This window comes from Quercus robur, chromosome 7, assembly GCF_932294415.1.
Source record: "Quercus robur chromosome 7, dhQueRobu3.1, whole genome shotgun sequence".
In the NCBI taxonomy this organism is placed as follows: Eukaryota; Viridiplantae; Streptophyta; class Magnoliopsida; order Fagales; family Fagaceae; genus Quercus; species Quercus robur.
In genome coordinates, this window is record NC_065540.1 from 49,470,498 (window position 1) to 49,494,750 (window position 24,253).

Genomic DNA, 24,253 nt, shown 5'->3' on the forward strand with positions numbered 1-24,253 from the left:
GCCAACCCCTTTCCGACCCATCTATCTGATCAAACTCCAAACCTTCCACAAAAGGTCTCCACTCCTCCGATGAAACAAGGAATCTTAAGAGACATTTAATTCAACTTCTCAAAGTAAAATCAGTATGTCCAATGTTTTTTAGCATTTGATTCAATTAGTAATAACTTATACATTCCAAAAATGTAGGAAACCATTTTTTTTTTTTTTTTTTTGGAATAATGAAATACTTTATTTATAAAATTTGAAGCAACTTGAAGGGCTGCAGCATTTTGATGAACACCTTTGGTCATCCTCAGAGGGAATTCTGGAATGACCTTAATGTGGAATACCAAGATGGGGAAAAGTTGAAGAGGATGATAGTCAATTAGTGTAGAGCCTTTTTCTTTTTCTTTTGTGTACAAAACAATTTTTTTTTTTTTTTTTTTTTGATCAGTAATAAAGATGTATATTCAAAAAAACTACCTCATGCAAAAAAACATAAGGCAGTGGGAAAAAGTACAAAGAAAAAGAAGATAAAAACAAAAAGAAAAAATACTAATTACAAAGAAGGGAGCTAAGGAACATAGAGAGAGAATCACTAGTAGTGAGTCCCCAAGCCTTAGACCAATCAAAAAGAGAGCCACTAAAAGAAGCCAATAGCTGATCATCAGAACTATCCATGTCCTCAAACGTCCTCCAATTTCGCTCCCTCCACAAACACCACATTACGCAAAGCGGAGCTAAATTCCAAATACTAAACGAATGCTTCCCAAGCCAATTCCACCAACCAAAGAGACTATCTACAATTGATCTTGACAAGACCCAAGAAATTCCGAAAGATCTAAACACCAAACTCCACAACCGGTAAGCCTTACCACAATGTAGTAGCAAATGATCCACCGTTTCACCATTACGACACATAATGCACCAGTCAACAAAGTCCATCCCCCTACCCCTCAAATTGTCACCTGTAAGGATTTTATCCCATACAACAGTCCACACAAAGAAGGAAACATGCCGAGGGGCTTTAACCTTCCAAACACTTTTCCAAGGAAATATAATGGGCACGGGTCCTCTTAATTTATTATAAAATGATCGAATATCAAAATTCTCATTCTTCGACAACTTTCATCGCATATGGTCTCCATTCCCAATTGAAGGTAAATTAGAGCCCAAAGTACGAAGAAATGCATCCACATCACCCATTTCCCAATCATTTGGTCTCTAAAAGAAACGAACATCCCAGCTTCTCTGCTCCTCAATCCCTAGCCGTTCAAGGGAAGAGGCCACAGATGCCCCTTTATTGGAGGCAATCCCATACACAACCAGATAGGTCAATTTAAGTGGAGAATCCCCACACCATTGATCTGTCCAAAGCTTCACTCTATCCCCCACCCCTACCTCAAACTGAATATTTTTACTAAAGGCTTACCAACCTTTTCAGATGCTTCTCCACAAACCACACCCATGTACCCCTCTATCTAGTTTGGAAGTCCAACCCCCCCATTCTTCCCCAAACTTTAGAGCTACTACCCTTCTCCAAAGTCTTGTCTCCTCAACCCCAGACCGCCATAACCATTTTCCTAGTAAGGCTTTATTGAAAGTAGTTAATTTCCTTACTCCTAACCCACCATTTTCTAAAGGTGCACACACCTTATCCTAGCCCACCAAATGAGTCTTGGAATCCCTCCAAAAAAAATCTCTTTGCAACCTCTCAATCTTATTGGCAACATGCATAGGGATTGTAAAAAGAGATAAAAAGTAAGTTGGAAGATTAGATCATGTACTCTTAAGCAATGTCAATCTTCCACCTTTTGACATACATATCTTCTTCCAACCAGCCAAATTACACTCAATTTTCTCCAATATAGGATTCCAAATAGTAGGGGACTTCTGGGATGCCCCCAGTGGCATACCAAGATAGGTCATAGGCAAAGACCCAATCCGGCAACCCAAGATCTCTCCTAGACATGAAGATTAGGAACCTCCCCACAACACTTCCCTTTTGGTGGAGGTTCCAGCATTAACAATTAACTATCCTATGGCCAAGAGAAGATGAACATCTTTCTTGGACTTAGGAAAGATCTGCAATCTCATAGAGCTCATACCTCATAGTATATACATCACCTAGAGAAGTCATTATCTTCCTAGCATTGACATCAGTCAATTCAACTTGCTTCCACATCCTAGAGCAAGGTCAGTGAGCTTACTAGATTTCCTTCACTGTTTGTGATGAGGTTTAAGGATCTTCCGTCTATGATGAATAATTAAAAGTGTTGAGCTTCAATATGATGATCTTGCAAGTGATGACAACTATTATAGCAAGATATTCTTCTTGGCTTATTTACAATAGCTTAAATTTTTTTAATTGATATGATAGTATCACAACCCGAGATCTGTGATGTCTTTGATTCTGATTATCTCCGCTTTTGTTATTTCTTCTGTTCTATATGTGAGAGGCCCACAACTGGTCCAGATTTTGTTGCCATCTCAGCAGGGGGATGTTTGTGTGTTCTATGCTTGATATCTATCGTTGGCACAATTTCTAACAACTTAAGATTTTGATACTGATGTTTCACCAAAATAAACATTGTAGGATTGTAGGGTGGGGTGCAGAAGAATATGTAGATGTGGTGCAGTTTTGTTTTGACAGATTAAATAAGAAAATAAATAAATAATAATAATAATAAAAATAAATTAATAATAATAAATAGAAATACAGCAAAGCTCTAGAAACTCCATAAAAGCTCTGAAATTACAAAGATCCAGAAACTCCAGAAAAGAAAGAGAAGAGAAACCACCAGAAGTGCCCATCTAAACGAAAAGGGGTCTCAAGATTACAAACATCAACCACATCACTAAATACTCAGTAATATACAGGAAGTTTACATCTGGGGACTAATACAATGAAACACACAAATTACAAGCATCCATCAAATCAAGAACTGAAAAAATAGAATGACTTCCTACAACTAACATCCAATCCGATAACGTTTTGAAAAACAAGAATTTTAGGTTTGGTACAGTCATTTTAGAATCCTCAAAGTTCCTGTTATATCTCTCCTGCCAAATGCACCACATCAAACAATGAGGGACAAACATCCAAATAGCACCATTGCTCTCCCTCCATAGACTCCACCCAAGGCAAAAGTGGAATAGCATTACAGACAATGCTACTCTGGTGTGTGAAAACAAATTTTTTGCCATCCTAAAAGCTCCAGGTATAAGCCAAAGTAATCAGCACAAAGAAAAACCAACCACCATAACTCCTTGTCCATGCACCATGATGAAGATGATCAATTCTCTTGCAATATTAATCACCTATTGCCTACTTTCTCTTTTTGAGATTATCAACTCTTGAAGAATTTACCATGCGCCACTTGCCCCTCTTCCCTAGCCCAAAAAAAGAAGAAAAAGCTACCTTTTCATCCACTCTTACCCTCCAAAATACACACTGAGGTCACTCACCCAAAGCCCAATAATAAGATTGTAAGTAAATCATTTGATAACTTAATGTCAATCTCTCGCTCTCTTCCCTTAATGTCAATCTCCTTGATTTTTTTTCAGAAAGCCCCATTTCTTTATATTAACCAAATGGTTCAATAGCCTATCAAGATATTGGCATCAGATTTTCATCTTTCTGAAGATCTCAAAAAGACTTCCATTCCAATCTTTCGTTCTACCTTTCTCAATCTACAGTTTCCTCACAAATTCCAGGGACTTGATGAAATCTACTCTAACGCATTATCCTAGAGAGGTTTGCTCCAAGAAACCCTTCATGTCATTCCATGAGTGTTGACAAGAAACAAAACCAATAATTAACTAGAATTTGGAGTTGAGAGTCTAAATCAGAATGTGCAAGCATGCATGTGTCACCACCTCATTGGTTGAAGTTCAATGGATACGTAGAATATATATATTTTCTATATTTATATTTTTAGTTTTTCTTGGAAGACAAAGCAGAAGAACAGCCCAGAAAAAAGGTTTTACAGACAGATGAAGTTGAATATGAAGTATGAACTGAAAGTTAAAAGCATGTGATAAAAAGAATGGGAAAATAACAATATTTTTCAGTTACTTCAAACAGTATTCCTTGTGATGTTGACTCTCCTATATAATTTATGAATTTTCTATATAAATAAGAATGCAGATATAAGTGCTGCCAAGGGGAACGAGTCTTCACTTTGTTTGCCTCTAAGAAAATTAGGTTTTGATAGAAAATAAAAAGTGCAATCCTCTTATCACGCTTGCTACTATGTCAAGGAACAAAAAAAAAAAAAAAAAAAGAAATAGAATATCAAAAAAAAAAAAAAAAATTCAATTGGAAGGAGGATATACCTTCCACAGCATCTCAAGGAACCATTAGCCATGATAGCTATTCGATCTCCTAGTTCATCAGCTTCATCCATTGAGTGTGTTGTCAGTAATATTATCCTGCCCTTTTTTAGTTTTTTTATTAACTGCCATGTCAAGCGCATTGAGTATGGATCCATTCCACTAGTAGGTTCGTCGAGGATGATGACCTGTCATAATAAATATAAGCAACAATTTTGGTACATACATAAGTAAAAAAATGTGCTACCAAATTGTTTCACCACCTTACTATCTCCTATCAGAGCGATTCCAAGAGACAATTTCCTCTTCATACCACCAGAAAGAGCTTTAACAGTAGTATTGGTTTTATCAGCCAAACCCACCTGTACATAATAAGAGCAGTCAAAGAACCTTCATACCTTAATCCCAAAAATATTACGAAAAAAAGAGGGAGAGCTCAAATGTTTTCTAGTAGTCAAATATAAAAGCGCATTGGATAAGGGGAACAATACCATAAACCATATGGGAAGAAAATTTGCATAACAATCAAACCATATAAACTTAAATATTAAAACAAAATAAATAAATAAACAATAAACATCTTCCTATGGCATGTCTAGTGCACACAACCTTCTATAATAATAATAAAATACAATAGTTTCATTCACAAAAAGAGGATGAGAAATTTCCAAGACTCCTTTACTCCTTCCCTCAACCTTAAACCAGCTAGATAACGAGTCTCCACAGTCCTCTTGATCATTCTGCTTTCCATCCCCAAGATGAACAGAAAAGAAGATGAAGGGTCTCCTTCCTCAAACTCTCAGACTACAAAAGTAGCCAGTATGGTTGCCATTGATCATAATTGAGAATCTCACAGGTGAGATGCAAAATCCAATCCATTTCCTCCATCTTTCTCCAAACCCGAATTTCTGCAACAAGTACAACAGATAGTCCCAACTATATATGGTTCTACGTTTTTTCTATATCTACTTTACAAATTATTTTGGGGGTGCCATACTGCTACCGAGGTTTTCTACACTCATTAGCAATAAGAACTTAATTGACAATTTATTTGTCTCCAACAAAAGAACTATGCAAGTCTCAAAACTAAGTGGCCAATTATATGTTTGAGACGGTCAGCAAATACCTCTCCCTTAATCTTACTGATAAATTATCACTTACCCCATGTGGTTTCCCAATAACTTCCAAATTTTACCAAGCTCTATCTAAAAGGAATAACCAAATAAGACATTGGTATTCCTCAACAAATTCTAAATCATGCCAATTCAAATGATTGACTACCAGTCTATAACCATTATATCATCCACTGAGGACAACAATAATAACAAGGAATAATAAAAGGGGGGGAAAATCCTTCACATGGCATATTACCAAACAGCAAACATTTCCTGGGAGAAATGGGCATGACTATAAATGCTTTTTCAGAAAGTAGGACTCAATAAACACATGTAAGGCAAAGACAGCTAAGAAATAGTAACACAAGCATGCAAGATTTCAGTCATGCAAAGAGGAACTCACTTCATCAATCATATCCATAACAACTCTTTCCAAAAATTCTTCATTCACACCCTTCAAAATGGCAAAAATTTCCAAATGCTCCTTCACCTGGATAGAGAAATTGATAAAGTAAAACATTAAATAAGGCATTAGTATTGAAGAATACCATCAAATAAGGCAAAGGTTAGCATCTAGCAACTTAACAAGAGAATACCATTAAATAAGGCATTAGTATTGAAGAAAATGAATGCAGTAAATACCAGATATCTAAAGCTAAAAATAAAACTGGAAAAGACTTTCAAAAGAAAATTAGCAAAGAATGTTATTGGCATGGAAAGATTTACAATCACTAGGAAAATTACTCTATAAATGCAGCTATAACACCATTTACATCTAACTCAACAGATAAGTATTATCTATTCAGTTTCTTTTTTTAATTGATAAAAAAAAAAAAAAAAAAATTAGATAGGAAAATGGAAGATTAATATGCTAGCAAAACATAAATTTGCTCCAACAAGAAAGCAGTGACTGCTTATTAGCAGACACACAATGAAGAATTTGAGTTTTTCTTAATTAAAATAAAATAAAATAAAAAATAATAATAATAAGAAGAAGAAAAAGTTTTGAGTTTTTCCTCATGAAAAAAGTATATATATGACTGCCAGTGTCACTCATCTACATCATACACATCATACTGCCTTAATTGGGGAGCTCAATGACCAATAAAGTTCCTACTTCCAACCTTTTTTCCTAATTGGTAAGTTATACACACCCAGTGGATCTTGAATCCAAAACCTTACCCTCCATCCCATCATTGAGAGAGAAGGAAGTGCCATCTCATAAAGATATTCAAGTTTATAGGTACATGTATAAGATGGCAGCGCCCATCAATGAACATAAACATAGTGCCTTTAATAAATTTCAAAATGAATCCAAGTATAACTCTATGCTCTCTTTTCTTTTTCTTTCATTTCTTATCTTTTTTTCATTTTTCCCTCGTATGTTCCCTTTATTTTATCTGAAATTTTTATTATTGATATGCTTCAGCTATATTAAATCGATTCAAGAGGAAGCCCCTTGGTGTATGCTTTTCAAAAATGATTTACTTTTAGTGGATGAAAGGAAATCAGAAGTCGAGTTAATGTCAAGTTAGAAATTTGGTGAGACCCTTGAAAATCTAAAGGCTTTTAATTAAGACTAAATCAGAGTACATGGAATGTAAGTTTAGAAAAAGTAGAAATAGAGAAAGAAGGGTGATATTACTCGATGGTCAAAAGATACTAAAGAGCGAGATGTTTCAATATCTTGGATCAATAATTCATAAAATTGGAGAGACGGAAGATTATGTTTTTCTTAGGATAAGAGCAAGGTGGATGAAGGGGAGAAGCAGATCAAGAGTATTGTGTGATCGTATGATACCTATTAAATTAAAGGATGATTTTAATATGAATGTTATAAGACCAGATAGGTACTAAATGTTGGGTTGTTAAGAAGAAACTTATTCATGAAATGACTGTAACTAAAATGAGAATTTTAAGATGAATAAGTGAAAATATACAGAAATATATGATTAGAGATGAGAAAATCCACTAAAAGATAGGAGTGGCCCTTATTGATGAAAATATGGGGGAGAGTCACTTGAGATAGTTTGGCCATGTTCAAAAGAGAGCAATTAACACACCAATAAGAAGGAGTGAACTAATTCAAGTTGAGGAAAGAGAACAATATATATATATATATATATATATTCGTAGTAGTAGTAGTAGTAAAAAAGAACATGTCAATTAGGGAAGTAACAATAAGTATGACTTCGGATATAATAGAATGGAGGAAAAAAATACATGTGGCCAACCTTGACTAAGCTATTGAGGATCAATAGCCAACCTGGAGAAATATATATATATATACACACACACACACGTTTCAACCATTGTTGTTAAGGCTTCATTGTTGTTATATACGCTTCAACCATTCTGATTATAAAAAAGAACCAAGATTTTGTAGAACACCCAATGTGGTACACACTCTTTAGTCCGGATTTAGTTTTGTATTTTGCAATAGATATCACCTTTAGTACTTCTAATATTTTGTTAATAAGTTGTCACACAACTTCTGACAACTTATTAACAAAATATTAGAAGTACTAAAGGTGATATCTATTGCAAAATACAAAACTAAATCCGGACTAAAGAGTGTGTACCAATGTAATTGCATAAACCTCATTTTTTATGAGAATAAATTTACTAAAAAAAGACTACTTCATGGAAAAAAAAAAAGTCTAAACAAGATTGGGAAGCCTCTTTTCCAATATAAGTAATAAGATGAATAATGCAAAACTTAGTAAAATAATAATAATACTAATGATAGGTGCCTAGCATTTAATTAATTGGATGATCCCTAGCTTAAATGAAAAGACATTCTTCTGCTAAAACTGCCATTCAAGTAGTATAAAGATCTAACCGTAAATACCTAGTAGTTATAAGAAAGTATCATAAACTACTAGAATTCAAATATCCTACTACACAGAAAATGGAAAATGAAATGGGCTTCTTACTTACAGTCAACTCTGCAAAAAGAATGTCATTTTGAGGGCAAACACCTAATGTCTTCCGTATCTCATCCTGTAAAACATATTCAAATTAATCACAAAATCATACAAAAATCAAACCCCACCTCGAAAAGAATAATGCAAAAACCAATCATGATAGATTGGTTAGTGACAGTTTTAAATCGCAAACTCTTAAGATTAACAGTGTCTGCACCACAGTTCTGCTAGAGTCAATAAACATATCATGAGAAGAAAATATAGCATGCCAGATAGCTATCGTTGGACACTTTAGCAGTATTAACCAATTCAAAGAAAAAAAGAAATATATACAACAGAATAAAATATGAACCATATTTAAATGAACAATATAAATATGTACCGGTGCTATCAGATAACAAATAAAATTTGATAAAGTCATTTTCTTATTTAGTATCCTTACTGCAATCAGATCTGACCTGGTCGTAGAATTGGGTATCCAGTAACACTGTAATATTGATCCAAATTGGATTCCCATATTTCCTTGCTATGATCTTGGGAATAGAAACAACTATATTGTTTTGAGAAAGATACAGTGTTTAGAACACTGCAGCTTATATATAGGCAAGATTTTTTTTTTTTTTCCTTTTTTTATATTATATTTTTATAATTTAAAGATACATGCTCAAACATAGCATATGAAGTTCATATCAATGAAGAAAATAATACTAAGCATACACATAACTCATGAATTTACAGTTTACTAGTATCCAAATGACTAAAGCACCCTAATAATTTGTATCTAAATCTTTAGAAGCGTCCTATAAGCTTAATTATGCCGCTAATAATAACATTCTGGTTTTACAAGGACTTTGGGTGATTGTCCCCAAGGAAAAAAATTTAAAATGTAAGCACATCTAACCACTCTGCTAGTAATCTTGACCCTGTGGGCAAATATTTTATGCATAGGAAATCATCAAATAGAGTGAAGGCAGAAAGGTATAAGCAAATTATCTGAAAACAGGCAACTTACCATGTCCGTTATGATATTCTTCCCAAAAACCATGGCATCCCCTGAAGTAGGAGTAAGAAGGCCAACAAGCATTGAAATTGTTGTGCTTTTTCCAGCTCCATTGTGCCCTTCAAAATTAATATTGCAAATTCAACATAACAAAGCAACGATATATGTGAAATACAAGAACTACTTGTTTTTATGTTGGTAGGTGAAGACAAACGCATTTAATATGTATACAAGAAAGCACAACCATTAATATTTCCTCAAATTTTCCTAGTTGCTTTTTTGTAGGCTAATTAGAAACTCCAAGGGGGCTCAGTACATAATCACTTCTGAGCTACTTTTTTTTCTATCAACACAACCTATGGTTAAATCATGTGTAATGAGAAGAAAAGAAAATTTTGAAGAGTGAATCCAAAGCAGCCGAAGCCGATGAGTGAGGATTATGCTCCCCAACCAAAAAGGTGATAAAATACTTCAAAGTTCACAATGAGCTTACTTAAAAGTCCAGGAATTCATACAGGTGTTCCTGTTGAACAATGAGTGTGCGACACATGTAGGAGCTTCTCCCAAAAAAAAAAAAAAAAGTTAAAGAGAAGCAACTATACTCAAGAAAGTAATGTATTCTTGTAGCACCCTCGTCTGGACAGTTTAAAAATCAACTTCAAACGGATACCCGGCGCACAAAGCTCCCACTTTTGCAAGGTTTAGGAGAGATAATTGGTAGGCAATCTTACCCCCAATCTCTCTGTGGGAGAATCTGATTCAGGGACTCAAACCCGTTACCTATTGCTTATGGTGGAAGGCACCTGTCATTGCACCAAGGCCTAACCTCTAAAAAAATTAACTTCAAATTGATGATTGTAAAAAATAAAAATTCAATTTCTTAAGTTAGATATGCAGGCAGTGGCTGGATTTTATGCTAAGGATATGCTCTTTCTTTATTCCATCACTACCAGGGACAGTCACTCTAAGGTTATCAAAGCTAGAATTAAATGAGGCTCACTCGTTCTTTCTTTTTAATTCATACTTCAGACCTGCACCTAGTGAGTTTTTAACAAAAGATGTCACCATTTCCCCATCCTTATGGAGGGAGGGGATGCAATTTGAGCTAGAGCCATTGGAATTGAACATGACTCACTCTTGCAAATGACTGGTAATACTGATATGTTAGAAATGATTGATATTTAGAATACGAGTCACACGTTATAATGAGAGTGAAGAATCTTAGCATTATTCAATGGCACAAAGGTACCCTAAAATAAAACAATAGAAAGACGGGTATCTAGCATTGCAAATTACATTTTTTGTTCTGAGGCCCTTTGGGTTCCCTATGGCAGCTGAGTTAAATTGGAGTAATGAGGCAGTGGAGTATGTGAACAAGTCGGATATTTCTAGATGGGTGAAGAACAGACTTCCTGGGTTTAGTAAACTGGTGGGGCTGCCTTTAAGCCGGCATGAGAACTTATGTATTGCCTTGTTACAAAAGATTGAGAGGGAGACGGAGGCTGCCAAAGAGCTGAACAGGAAAGCTACGGATACTAGAAAAGTTGTCATCTTTAAGGAGAAAGGGAAGAGAGAACTGAGGAATTTGCAATCCTCAGTTAATTATGATGGTAGGCAGCGCGCTGGCTGCTGAGTTTTTTGGTCAGTGGGGGCGATATTGTCTTTATGAATTTGAAAATTCTTTCTTGGAATGTTAGGGGTCTGAATGACGGTCGGAAACGTTTGATAGTGAAAAATTTATTGCGTGATTGGAAGTGTGATGTAATATGCCTTCAAGAAACTAAGCTTGCTGGCCTGGACAGACAGTTGGTTGGTAGCTTATGGAGTTGTCCTTTTCTGGATTGGGTGGCGCTAGATGCTGTCCAGACGGCAGGTGGGGTTTTGCTGATGTGGGATAGGAGGGTTGTAGAGAGGTTGGACTGTTTGGTGGGTTCTTTCTCCGTGTCTGTTCGGTGGCGTGGGGTGGGGGACGGTTTCACTTGGGCGTGTTCGGGGGTTTATGGCCCAGTTGATAACAATGAGAGGGGTCTTATGTGGGACGAATTGGTTGGTGTTCAGCAATATTGGAATGTCCCTTGGTGTTGCATCGGGGATTTCAATATTGTTCGTTTTCCTAGCGAACGGTCGAGATATTCTCGTCTTACTCCGGCCATGGAACTCTTTTCGGAGTTCATTGGGGATCTTAACTTGATTGACTTGCCTTTGGAGGGTGGGAGATTTACTTGGTCTAGCGGTTCAGATCAGCCCTCGATGTCTAGGATAGACAGAGTTTTGGTGTCTCATGATTGGGAGGAGCACTTCCCGGATGTGACCCAACGGATTTTACCTCGTCCTGTTTCAGATCACTTCCCAATTCTTGTGGAGGTAGGGGGAATGGCGAGGGGTAAAAGTCCGTTTAGGTTTGAGAATATGTGGCTAAAGTCGGAGGGGTTTATTGATAGAGTTCATTCTTGGTGGAATCGTCATTCCTTCTCCGGTACTCCTAGCTTTGTGTTTGCTAAAAAGCTGAAGGCTTTGAAAGATGATATCATTCAGTGGAACCGGTCGGAGTTTGGTCATGTTGGGCGCAAAAAGTCTCATTTATTAGAGGCTCTGAAATCCTTTGATGCCAAGGAAGGGGAATTTGGCCTCTCTGATGCTGAGGTTTGTGAGAGAGAAGCGATGAGGTCTGAAGTGAAGAATCTTCTCTCTTTGGAAGAAATCTCTTGGAGACAGAAATCAAGGATGCTATGGATTAAAGAAGGAGATAATAATACTAAATTTTTCCATAGGGTGGCTAATTCCCGCAGAAGGTATAATAATCTGAGCTTTTTGGAGGTGGATGGGGTGATCTATGAGGAGGAATCCGAGGTGGCTGCCCAGGCAGTAAACTTTTATAAAAATCTGTATCAGGAGACGGAGGAATGGAGACCTTTTGTGGAAGGTCTGGAGTTTGATCAGATAGATGGGTTGGAAAGGGGTTGGCTTGAAAGGAGGTTTGAGAAGGAGGAAATTCTTCTAGCCGTTAACGAGCTGGCCGGAGATAAAGCTCCAGGTCCAGATGGCTTCTCTATGGCCTTTTTCCACCATTGCTGGAGAGTGGTGGAAAGGGATGTCCTAGCAGTTTTTGAGGAGGTCTATCAACATAGTAAGTTTGAGAAATCTTTGAATGCTACCTTCTTAGTTCTCATTCCTAAGAAGAATGATGCTTCCAATATTCGAGATTTCAGGCCTATTAGCTTGGTGGGGAGCATGTACAAGATCCTGTCTAAGGTTTTGGCGAATCGTTTGAAACTGGTCTTAGATCATCTAATTTCTGAGTCTCAGAATAGTTTTGTGGGAGGAAGACAGATTCTTGACTCAGTTCTTATTGCTAATGAATGCGTTGATAGTCGAGTGAAGAGTAAGGTCCCGGGGGTCATTTGTAAGCTAGACATTGAGAAAGCTTATGATCATGTGAATTGGGAGGCTCTTCTGGACCTTTTGAAGAGAATGGGTTTCGGGGAGAAGTGGTGTAGTTGGATCCGCACTTGTATCTCGACTGTCCAGTTTTCTATTCTGATCAATGGGGCTCCTGCTGACTTTTTTGGGAGCACGAGGGGTCTGAGGCAAGGGGATCCGCTATCTCCTTTGTTATTTCTTGTCATGATGGAGGTCTTAAGTAGGATGTTGAAAAGAGTTGAAGGTGCCGGCCTGATTAGGGGTTTCAATGCTGTTGGAAGACGGGGTGAAGGGGAATGTGTCTCGCACCTTCTATTTGCGGATGATACTATTTTGTTTTGTGATGCGGACGTGGATCAGATCCTTCATGTACGGATGCTTCTCCTTTGTTTTCAGGCTGTGACTGGTTTGAAGGTTAATGTCCTGAAGAGTGAGATGGTTCCAGTAGGGGAGGTTAATAATATTCATGCCTTGGCAGAGATTCTGGGTTGCCGGATTGGGTCCTTGCCAATGACCTACCTTGGTATGCCATTGGGGGCGTCTCATAAATCCTCCTCTATTTGGAATCCTATATTGGAGAAGATTAATCGGAGGTTAGCCGGGTGGAAGAAGTTGTATTTGTCAAAAGGCGGTAGATTGACGCTGCTCAAGAGTACGCTATCTAGCCTTCCTACTTACTATTTATCTCTCTTCACCATTCCGTCGCATGTGGCTAATAAAATTGAGAAGATTCAGAGGGACTTCCTGTGGGGGGAGTCGAAGGTTCATTTGGTGGGGTGGGATAAGGTGTGTGCTCCTAAGGTTAATGGCGGCTTGGGTATCAGGAAATTAACTACCTTTAATAAAGCTTTGCTTGGAAAGTGGTTATGGCGGTTTGGGGTGGAGGAGTCTCGTCTTTGGAGGAGGGTTGTAGCTTTGAAATTTGGGGAAGAGTGGGGGGGTTGGTCTTCTAAGTTGGGTAGGGGTGTTCATGGGTGTGGTTTATGGAGAAGTATCCGAAAAGGTTGGGAGATTTTTAGCAAGTTTATCCGGTTTGAGATTGGGGTGGGGGATAGAGTGAAGTTTTGGACAGATCAGTGGTGTGGGGACTCTCCACTCCATCTCTCCTTCCCGGTTGTGTATGGGATTGTTTCTAATAGAGAGGCTTCTGTGGCCTCATCTCTCGAAAGGTTGGGGACCGAGGCTCGTAGAAGTTGGAAGGTTCCTTTTCTTAGGGATCCTAATGATTGGGAGATGGGAGAGGTGGTTAATTTTCTCCATATCTTGGATTCTTGTTTACCTCAATCCGAGCAAGAAGACCGCATGGCTTGGAAATTGTCGAAGAAGGGGGACTTCAATATTCGCTCCTTTTACGACAAGCTTCGAAGCCCCTTTCCTTTTACTTTTCCTTGGAAAGGTATTTGGAAGGTTAAGGCCCCTACGTACGTCTCTTTCTTTGTTTGGACGGCGGCTTGGGAGAAGATTCTTACAGGGGACACTTTGCGGCGTAGGGGCTTCGAGCTGGTTGATTGGTGCATTATGTGTCGTTGCAATGGGGAGACGGTGAACCATTTGCTTCTCCATTGTGAAAAAGCTTATAAGTTGTGGAGCTTGATTTTCAGATCTTTTGGGATTTCTTGGGTCTTGCCTAGATCGGTTGCAGAAATGCTCTTCAGCTGGTGGAACTGGTTTGGAAAGCACTCTTCTAGCATTTGGAATTTAGCTCCGTTGTGCCTTTTGTGGTGTATTTGGAGGGAACGGAATTGGCGAACTTTTGAGGATAGGGACAGATCCGATGACCAGTTGCTAGCTTATTTTTGTGGTTCTCTTTTTGATTGGTCTAGGGCTTGGGGACTCACCTCTAGTGATTCCCTCCCTTTGTTCCTTTGCTCTCTTCTCTGTACTTAGTTCTATGTTGCTTTCTGTTTGTTTTTTAGTTCTCTTTTTTCTGTCTGTTTCTCTCCCTGTACTTTCTGTTCTGCCTCTGTTTTCATGAGGTAGATCTCTTAATATATTTCTTTTTTACTTATCAAAAAAAAAAAATAAAATAAAATAAAATAAAATAAAATAGAGAAGAGAAGTAGCTAGCTCTTGATCGCAAAGACATGTCAGTTCATGTAAGGACAACACACCAACTCTAACCAGGTACATCTTATTCAATTAATCTTCAACTTTAAACTAAGAAGCTCAGATTAGCGAAGTGTCTTCTAAGTGGTGTTTTTATTCTTTCTCAAACAATCAAAAACTCAAAGAGAAAGCACCTGATTAAGACCATTACTTGGGTTTTAGGAATCAAGCAATTAAGAATATCAACAATGAAATAAACAGAAAGATGAAAAAAATATAAAAGGATACACTCACCTAGAAGAGCAAGAATCTGATTTTCATATAAGGTCAACTGTAATGAGTTAACCGCACAACAGTTCCCCTTCTTCGTAGCATACACCTTATGCAGATTCCTGATTTGGATACATCTACAAGTTGAATAAAATGGTATAGTCATATAAGTGATAAAACTATGAAGACTCACCAAAGAGGGCAACCTAGGTACACAAGGAGCATACAAAGAGTATACAAAAAGCACTACAAAATAAGAATGTGGAGGTAACATTATTTCAAGTTTTAGTACAAGTGAAGGCTTGCCAAAGAGGGCAACGAAAGTCCAGAGGGAGTAAACAAAAAGCACTACAAAACAAGAATGTGGACGAAACATCATTTTAAGTGCACAAACTAAAGCATTCAAATTTTAGTACATTTACCTGCCATCAAGCTCTTGCTGCTTCATGTCCAAGCTTATCACTTCCACAGCAGGTTCAAAAGTATCTTTCCTAGAAAGACTTGTCTTATTATTGGTACTTGTAGCTTTAAGATTGGAAGCGTGGTGTGCAGCAATACTTTTATTTTTCCAAAAGCTACTGCTAAATATGAAATTCCATGGATAACGTACTCCATTCTCCCTAGGAAGGACCTGATTACACAAATAAATTTTAAACAATTTCATGACGCACAAGATACCATAGAAAGAGCAGAGTATACATAGTGAAAAGGTTTATATACAAGCCTGCTTGCTAGAAAGATGACAAAAAGTAATGGTCAATCAAAGTCACTCAATCCATGTACCAACTTTTCTAAATAAACCCATCAAAAGATTCCTGGTATTAATGTTGATATTTAACTGATTGCCATTGGCTAGCTCAGCTAGCTCAACAGTGTCCTCTATTAATAGAAAGGTTGGGGGGCTTAAAAGATGTTGCTTGCTGTTTACTTTCTGTGCCTTTACTGATATCATTCTCTAGAGTCTAGACCAAGACATATTACATTATGTATTTTGAGTTCACTATGTTAAAAGCGTGTTTTGTTTGGGAAGGGGGGTACAAATTATTACAAGTTTTTAACAAACGAAAGTCTAAACCCTACTCAGCCACATCTGCCTTGAAATCATAGCCTCTAAACCAGTGGTCATTGTCAACGGCCTCTATACACCAAAATGACTACTCATATTATTCAAAAGGAAATACTGAATCTCTACAATATGATTAACTTAATAATATAATGAAGGGCAAAAAAAAGCAACCTTATTCCATTTGAGCCATGAAATTACTTTTGTGTCAAACTCAATCAACAACAGAATGGATTCCCATAAGGTTTGAAGTTATGAGCATCTTTTCCTTGTTAGGGGCCCAAAGAATAACAGAGAACATGATACCATTATGCACATTTTCAACAAAGAAGCAACTAGAGAATTATGGTAATTATTCATTAGCATGACCTAAACAATTTTGACAAAAAGACTTAATGAGCTTAAATATATACCTTATCCAGGTAAAGACCAATGGCACAGTACAGCAGCGCGTCAACCAACATCATCAGGAGACACACCAAAAAATTCACTCCAGATGATGCCTACACAGATCATTACTTTTTTTTTATCAGTGCTTGAAATGTAAGACAAAAATACATCCAGGAAAGGGGGGGAAAAAAAAAAAAAAAAAGAGCAGTGCAAACCCTGACACACAGAACATACCCGCCATATGTTGCTCCACCGAAGTCCAACATGGGCGCGCTCATAGTCAGCGAAGTTAATTGACCCTAGAGCGAAGGCTGTAGGAGATAGCAAAGAGGCAAGGACCTTTAATATCCTGAAAGAGGAAACAAATGAATTCCATCAGCATTCTAATATTCCAAAGAAAACAAATAATAATAAAGTTGTTAATAGAGTTACTTACATAGGGATAGCCTGGTCATTGACAGTGTAATAAGGAAAATAGGCACCCAAAAAAGATAAGGTTCCAACTGCCACGGCTGTTTTGGCTCGTGTGAAGAATGTTGAGATCAAAAATGACAGCATGATTGCGCTTAATCCAAACACAAAGAAGTACATAAACACCACTGACTTATCACTATATTTGAAAAGGCTACCCATGGTGCAGGCTGTAATGATCCCAGATGAAATTGCAAACTGCAGAAAAGATTAAACCAAGGGATAGTGAGAACTCTAAGACAATTTCTTCTATTTAGAAATATGGCAAAAAGGTGATCTTACTCAGCAAATTTTTTATTTATTTTTATTATGTAAAGAAATATTTTATTGGAAAAGACTACTTCATGTACAATTGACATAAAGAAGTCTAAAGAATTGCAGATAAGAAAAACTATATATACAGAGACAACTATATAAATTCTCGAATAGAATTACTATTAGTAAAGCCTCAAACACGAGACCAATCAAATAAAGAAAACAAAGCTAACAATTGAGTCCCTACACTTTCGACATCCTCAAATTATGACATTTTCGTTCCCTCCAAATTCTCCACATCAAACTTAATGGAACTAAGTTCTGTATATCCAACGAGTGCTTGCCAACCCAATTTCTCCATTCAAATTAAAGATCCATAACCTTTTCCAGTAACACCCACTAAGCCCTAAAAGATCTAAAAGCAAAGCTCCACAAATCAAACATATCAAAGCAGATTTTTAAGGCCATCTAACTTCTACGAAAATCTAAGAAAACAAAAATGTGAACACACACCCACACCAACTTCCTCGTAAGACATAATGGTATCCACCCCTCTCCTCCAGCCTTACCCTCCCAAAAAAGGGTTCAGTGGCATAAAAGTTTGCTGAACCTATTAAGCTTAATTGAGTCTAGTTTGGGTGGGATTAAGGGGAAGGGGGGATCTTACTAGATTAAAAAACAATTGAGATAACTATTTCCTCCTAAAAATAGAATTTAGGGAAGAGTCAAGATAACTACTTCCTCACATATATCACTAAGAACATTCAAATTGAGAGGTATTCTGTTACTCACCAAATTATAGTCCATCCATCCCATGATAAATCCAAGTTTGAACAAATGCCAAGAATGTTAATGAAGAAAAATATAAATAAAGTTCTTAGTATCTCCAAGATCGAATGATAGATGTGCATGCAGAGTAATTCCAAACACACATGGCCCATCTAAGAGACTTCTCAAAGAGACTAGTAACTACACCTTAGGTATTATTCCCCTTAAATGGAAGTTCCTTGACTTGCCACTACTAAAGCCTTTACTCAATTGTGACTAGAGCTAGCATGGAAGTCTTCCTCACTCTACTTTTAGGACCCACTAATGAACGCTTGCCCAGTCAGACCACCTAGCTTGGCTCTAATACCACATGTTGGGGCTTGAGTTTGTACGAGTTAAACGTTAACACCATAAGGAGATTCTTTGTGAGGAATTCACATGGCATGTTAGGATACCACTTAACCCAAAAGTTTAGCCTATAGGTTTGGGCAAGTTTTTTTGTCTATTAAGCTAATTTTGCAAACATATTAGTTATGTGACTAAAATTGAAACATATTAGTTACATGGCTTCATTTGGAACTCGAGTCTCATGGAGAAAAACCAGAGATTATATTTTCTTTTAAGTTTCCAATGGAACTCAAGCTTTAGGGTTCCAAATCGCATAATTCTGTCACATAACTAATATGTTTGCAAAAATAGTATAACGGGCAAAAAAAACCCAATTTGGGCTCAATTATTTTTTTTTGATAAGTAATAAGATATATTGAAAAAAAGGAATACCCAAGTGCACTGGAAGTGAACAAGGGAAAGGAAATCAAATACAAAAATTGCAAGAGTCTAGGAAAACAATAAAAGAAGGGAAAGATTTATTTTGCAAAGCAAACAACCAATCCCTTAAAGTTCTAAAAAAGAGAAGCTTGAGATCCGGAATAGATCTCTCAGAATCTTCAAAACATCTACTATTCCGCTCCCTCCAAAGACACCACAATAAGCAATGAGGAATGATAGACCAAATAAAACCATTTCGATGACGACCAAAGCTGCCTTGCCAACATCGCAGCAGCCCCAAAACAGAGTGAGGCATAACCCAAGAAACTCCAAAAAGACCCAAAACCATAGACCAAAGATCCGAAGCAAAAGGACAATGAAGGAATAGATGGTCAATCGATTCACCAATTTGGGCTCAATTATGTTATATTAATCATTCACTCTTGTCATAATTAATCAATGTGAGACTTTATTACTTAATTAACTAGACCACTCACAAAAATAATGCCCGCCTTAGTCCAAAATACAACCAATACCCTTTTTTGGTAAGTCAAAACACAACCCATACTTATCCCCAACCAAAACAATATAATATCACACTACTAAGATGATTTAACCATATCAAATTTCCATTAAGAGATCCTAATTACATTAATCAACCAAAGGAAACACTTTTGAAACTGAATCATTTTCAACCAATGTCTAAATACTAGATCAATTTCAACAATACTCTAAAATTTCTACCCTTTTTTCTTGCATAAGTCTAAATTTTCTATCGTTCAAAAGAAAAAAACACTAATGGATATGATATAATAGAAATGAGAAGGAAAATATTCCATTACCAGAATTCTTTGAAAGTTCAAAGAAAAACAGACAATTAAGATGATTCTGTCAAGGAAAAAAAACAAAATTTACCTGCAAAGCATATGTAATAAACCAAGAAAGATGGAATATCCCATCTTTAAGGCCCATCATGTAGAGACCTTCCTTTATTTTCTGTTCCTGAAATATCAAAAACTTTAATGGGATGACTTCAAAAACGTAAGGACAGATGATAGCTCACGTCATACTAAAATTGTGGGAACAAGGAACAAAATAAACATAAATTATTTAAATGACAGATAGTTTGGTACATTATCAGTTTTATGCCAATTGCAGCAAACATAATTATCACCAAACCTTCTCGAACACAGAAAAGCTGATCAGGCGAGAGATTGGGTAGAGAAATCCCAGAAGATACCTGCCCATCCCAATAACAGGATACCAAAAATATAGACAGTCAGCAAATCAAAGATAAAATCATTAATTTCTGATAAAAATGATACAAATAAAAAATAGCAATAATGTTAAATACTTAAAATTCAAGAAGTACATACAATACACCCATGACTTTCTTAATGATAGACTGGAACTCATCATCAGTGTATTCACGAGTTGGAAAGGGAGCTATTCGTATGTTTGAAGGGCTAAATTGCATCAATGGCAACTTAAGCGAGGAGACATTGTCAGAGGACTGCACTGAAGGAATTTCTATATTTTGAGAGGTTGAATAAGTTTGCTGGGCAGAAAATATAATGAATGTATCCAATACTTGCTGGAGCTGCAGAAAGTTTGAAATCATCAATTATTATTGTAACAATTTCTCACAAAAATAGGTTATGAAGGTCGTAGTTGGAGTTTCAGTCAGAGTTCAAAAATCATACAAAAAATAATTTTTTAAGAAAAAAAAGGAACTTGAGGCAGCATTACAGCGAATAAGTTAAAATCAAAGTGAGAAAGAAATCACATCATGATCACAAGGTTATAAGTAATGCTCATGGCAACACTTATACTCTTCCATTTGACTGCCATGAACCTGACAAATGACAAAAGGTCTTCTTAAAACCAACTCTTCTATAAAAAGGACCCATGTAACAGCATATTATCAGTAATAATCACATTTGCAGAACTTAATTGGCATAAGTGATTCTAAAATACAAGAAAATCATAGAAACTATTTATAAACCAAATCTGTTAACTGTATAGTTTAAAATCATTACAGTCTAGGAACAGGACCATAAACCATTGTCAGGTTACACTAACCAGAAAATTTCTTTAACAACTGAACTACTGTGAAGAATAAAAGTGTACTTTAAAAATAGTAAAAAGGTAAAGGAGCAATCATACAGTCAAAAATCCACTGAAGCTGTACTGCATTGTTGGTACAATATTAACGCCCAGTTCCAAGTCATCAAGATAAGGACCATTTACATCCATGATGGATTTCACATCAGGAAATCCCGAGAAAGCCCATGTGTGGTTGAGGCGTATACTGTAATCAAATAGCAGAGGGCCTTGCTCATGAAACACGACTGCACCTTTGATTTTTGGATTTGAACAATTCCTGAATAAAGAAATGTGAACATATCATCCTTTCAATAAAAGAATCACCATTGTGTATATTTCTATATATTAGATGCATCATATGATACAAAGACATGAATGAAAAACCCAGTAACAACAAATTTAAAAGCAATGGCTAATTCCAACTAGAAGACTAAGTGATGCAAAAGCAAAATAGATGTTCAAAGGGAAAACAAAAGAACAAAAAGGATAGAAAACCTAGGAGTCAACAGTTAGGGTTACTTGGAGTCAACACCCAGCCAATAAAAATTCCAACAAAATTTTATTCATCAGAACAGGTGTACCGATAATGTTTTCTCTAGGGCCTTTAAATAAGAATCCCAAATTACATAAAATAAGGAAGAAAAATCAGATCATAATCAAAATGGAAATCAAATCCCATAAAATCCTCAAAATCAAATCCCATAATAGCATTCAGCACCATTAGCAACAATCTGGTCCAATGGAATCAATTAGCATCGATCTGGTGTCCGCACCACTAAGTAATATGAATCATCCAAACATACAAAGTGTTCACATCACTTGTATCCAACATGTGTGAAGACATTTGAAGGGTTCATGTACTACCAAATATTAAGAATAATTGAGATATTAAATGAATTTTAAACTTCATCCTACAATTGAACTTAAAGTCAACAGAAAACTATTGAGTTTTGGGTTCTTAAAGTTTATGCAACAATGAACCAGCACATAAAAGCCTTTCAAATGAACCAATTTGATATCCGATTTCCTTTCTCAAATGAATAAAAAAGTTCATTTTGTTTCTTTTTTGTTAGTTACTTTCTATTACCATTGTGGCACAGAATTTGAGAATTTTATTTTGAGCACATCACCTTGATACCAATGCTGTTACACACAGATTATGACTTACTTGACTTGATTGCAGGTACCATAGAGATATGAGCGTATGTAGGTATCTAGGGCTAGTTCATCATTGTAAATTTTGGTAACTAGCTGTAAACATGAAACAAGATTCATTTAGCTCGAGTCATGAAAATCCTTATCAAGGAAGTAAACAACATCAAAGACTAAATTTTCATCTCCAATAGTATTATTAGATTAAATTTTCATTTTTAACAACATCAAAAACTAAATAGAGAATAAATAAACTTATCATGAAGTATGTCCAAATTGTCCCAAGTTCATGTCTATCCGTATTAAGAAGAAACAAAATTGACAAGTGCTTGTGCACATAAGCACAATATCAAGTTTAAATCTTAAAAATTAATGTCAAATGTTATGGTTGACAAGCCTAACGGGAGGAAATCAAGTCACAATAGTAAATACCTTCTACCACCTGTATTTAGCTATATGATGCTCATATGAAAGCAACATTATCTCTTGACATGTTACTAAAGTTTACATTGAATACAAAAATAAATAAATAAATGTTGCTCCAGTGCACTACGTTATACTGGCTGAATCTCATTCTACTTTAAGGCTTTAGCAAATCTCTTAACCAATTTGTTATAAACAATTGATCCTGGAAGATAAGGTCACAGTGGAGAAAAGGAATTGAAAGTACAGATGTGTGACCAAAAAGGAAAAAAAAAAAGTCCTGAATGTGTACTTATACGTGTACACAATGCATAATTATGAACAAAACAAATGTGAAGTATGAGCAAAGAAGGTTTTACAAGAGGGAACAGAAAAACCTTAGACTGGCCCATAAAGGATAAACAGGAGTAGCAATGAAATCTGAAAACACACACACACCCACACTGCCAATAGATAAAAATGGGTACCTTCAACAAGGGAAATTTCATTGACATTAAGTTAATCATTCTCCTTGTCTCTTCTGTATCCGGTGCAAAAGCCAAATACTCTCCCTTTGCCAACAATAATTCTAAAACTTGTTGGAAACTAGGGGATATTCCTTTGCCCACTTCCACAAGCATTCCTTCTCGGATATACCTGTTCCAGTTCCATAAAAACATAATGGCATTACTTCCAAACAAAAAAAAAAAACCATTTTGTCTCTTCCCTTATTTTCCTTTCATCAAAATAAATACAAAGCATATGCAACTAAGAACAAAAGTTATAATTTTAAAAATTCAGCATTTCATCTTGAGCATCCAATATGAAAGATAAAGAAACAGTAACAATCAAGATGAGAAGGGTTGATGGAAACTCACGGCTGTGCAGGGTGAATCTGCGTATCGACTTGTGTCCTAACTGCTATTAACAACAACATCACAACTGTAGGAAGCAATATCTGCCAGAAAATTTCAACAAACAAATTCAAAAAATTTGTGTTTCATTGATCAAAATTTTGAACTGCCAAATTCAACACACACACACAAATAGCCCCTTAACCCAACAAAAATTTCTCACACTAAAGCAAATTAAATATTATATACACAATTATTTATATTAAAAAAAAAAAAAAAAAAAAAACTCGTGCAAATAGACCAAGAAAGAAAAGTTAAAAAGTAACAAAGAAGCAAAATCTAAATTAATCACTGATATTAAGGATCAAACTCATAGCAAACAAAAAACAATAACCAAAAACCAGACATTCTTAGTGACAGGAATGATCAAACGTAAGAATCAAACAAAAACAGAAAAGATTAATAATAAAAAACAGAGAGAGAGAGAAAGAGAGAAACCTCAGCAGAAGTAATGAAAGGGTGGCGAATTTTGAGAAGCCAGTTCTTGCGAAGCATGGCCTTCAACTGTGTACGCGCAGTCCCCATCTCTGCTAAACCAGAGAGAGAGAGAGAGAGAGAGAGTGTGTGTCTGTGTGTGTGTGTGTGTGTGTGTGTGTGTGTGACTGTATGTGTTTTGCGTGTTTGTGAAGGGAAAGTATGGTATGTGTGGGAATGAAAAGAGAGAAGGAAGTGGCAAAAGAAACGAAGGATAAGACTCTTCAACACATTTTTGGAATTTTGGTGGCACGCTCTGACTTGGAACTCCACCAACTGCCCTTTTTCTTTTTCTATTTCAGTTTTTTTCCTGTTATAGTTTTTTTTTTTTGGATACATTTTAATAGAAAATGGTATTTAAATTTTGAATTTTGAATTTTTTTTATTCAAAATGTAAA

At 36.2% G+C, this 24,253-nt stretch overlaps 1 protein-coding gene across 2 annotated transcripts in view; it reads right to left on the reverse strand.

Annotated features, from left to right (window-relative positions):
* Positions 1–23,987, reverse strand: part of LOC126693772 (ABC transporter A family member 1) — a 44,414-nt gene extending 20,427 nt beyond the window's left edge. The window contains exons 1-18 of one of the 2 annotated variants that reach the window (XM_050389896.1): positions 23,820–23,986; positions 23,346–23,425; positions 22,956–23,124; positions 22,082–22,164; positions 20,974–21,190; positions 20,184–20,407; positions 19,987–20,047; positions 19,723–19,809; positions 16,982–17,214; positions 16,780–16,894; positions 16,569–16,658; positions 15,515–15,723; positions 15,117–15,229; positions 9,369–9,475; positions 8,370–8,432; positions 5,833–5,919; positions 4,578–4,676; positions 4,318–4,502 (exon numbers count right to left, since the gene is read on the reverse strand). In XM_050389896.1, the coding sequence (XP_050245853.1) occupies positions 4,318–4,502; positions 4,578–4,676; positions 5,833–5,919; positions 8,370–8,432; positions 9,369–9,475; positions 15,117–15,229; positions 15,515–15,723; positions 16,569–16,658; positions 16,780–16,894; positions 16,982–17,214; positions 19,723–19,809; positions 19,987–20,047; positions 20,184–20,407; positions 20,974–21,190; positions 22,082–22,164; positions 22,956–23,124; positions 23,346–23,425; positions 23,820–23,906 (2,309 nt within the window). In that variant the 5' untranslated portion in view covers positions 23,907–23,986. Of the gene's footprint in view, positions 1–4,317; positions 4,503–4,577; positions 4,677–5,832; positions 5,920–8,369; positions 8,433–9,368; positions 9,476–15,116; positions 15,230–15,514; positions 15,724–16,568; positions 16,659–16,779; positions 16,895–16,981; positions 17,215–19,722; positions 19,810–19,986; positions 20,048–20,183; positions 20,408–20,973; positions 21,191–22,081; positions 22,165–22,955; positions 23,125–23,345; positions 23,426–23,819 lie in introns of both variants that reach the window. The other variant, XM_050389897.1, reaches the window with a different exon arrangement.
* Between the last annotated feature and the right edge of the window lie 266 nt (positions 23,988–24,253).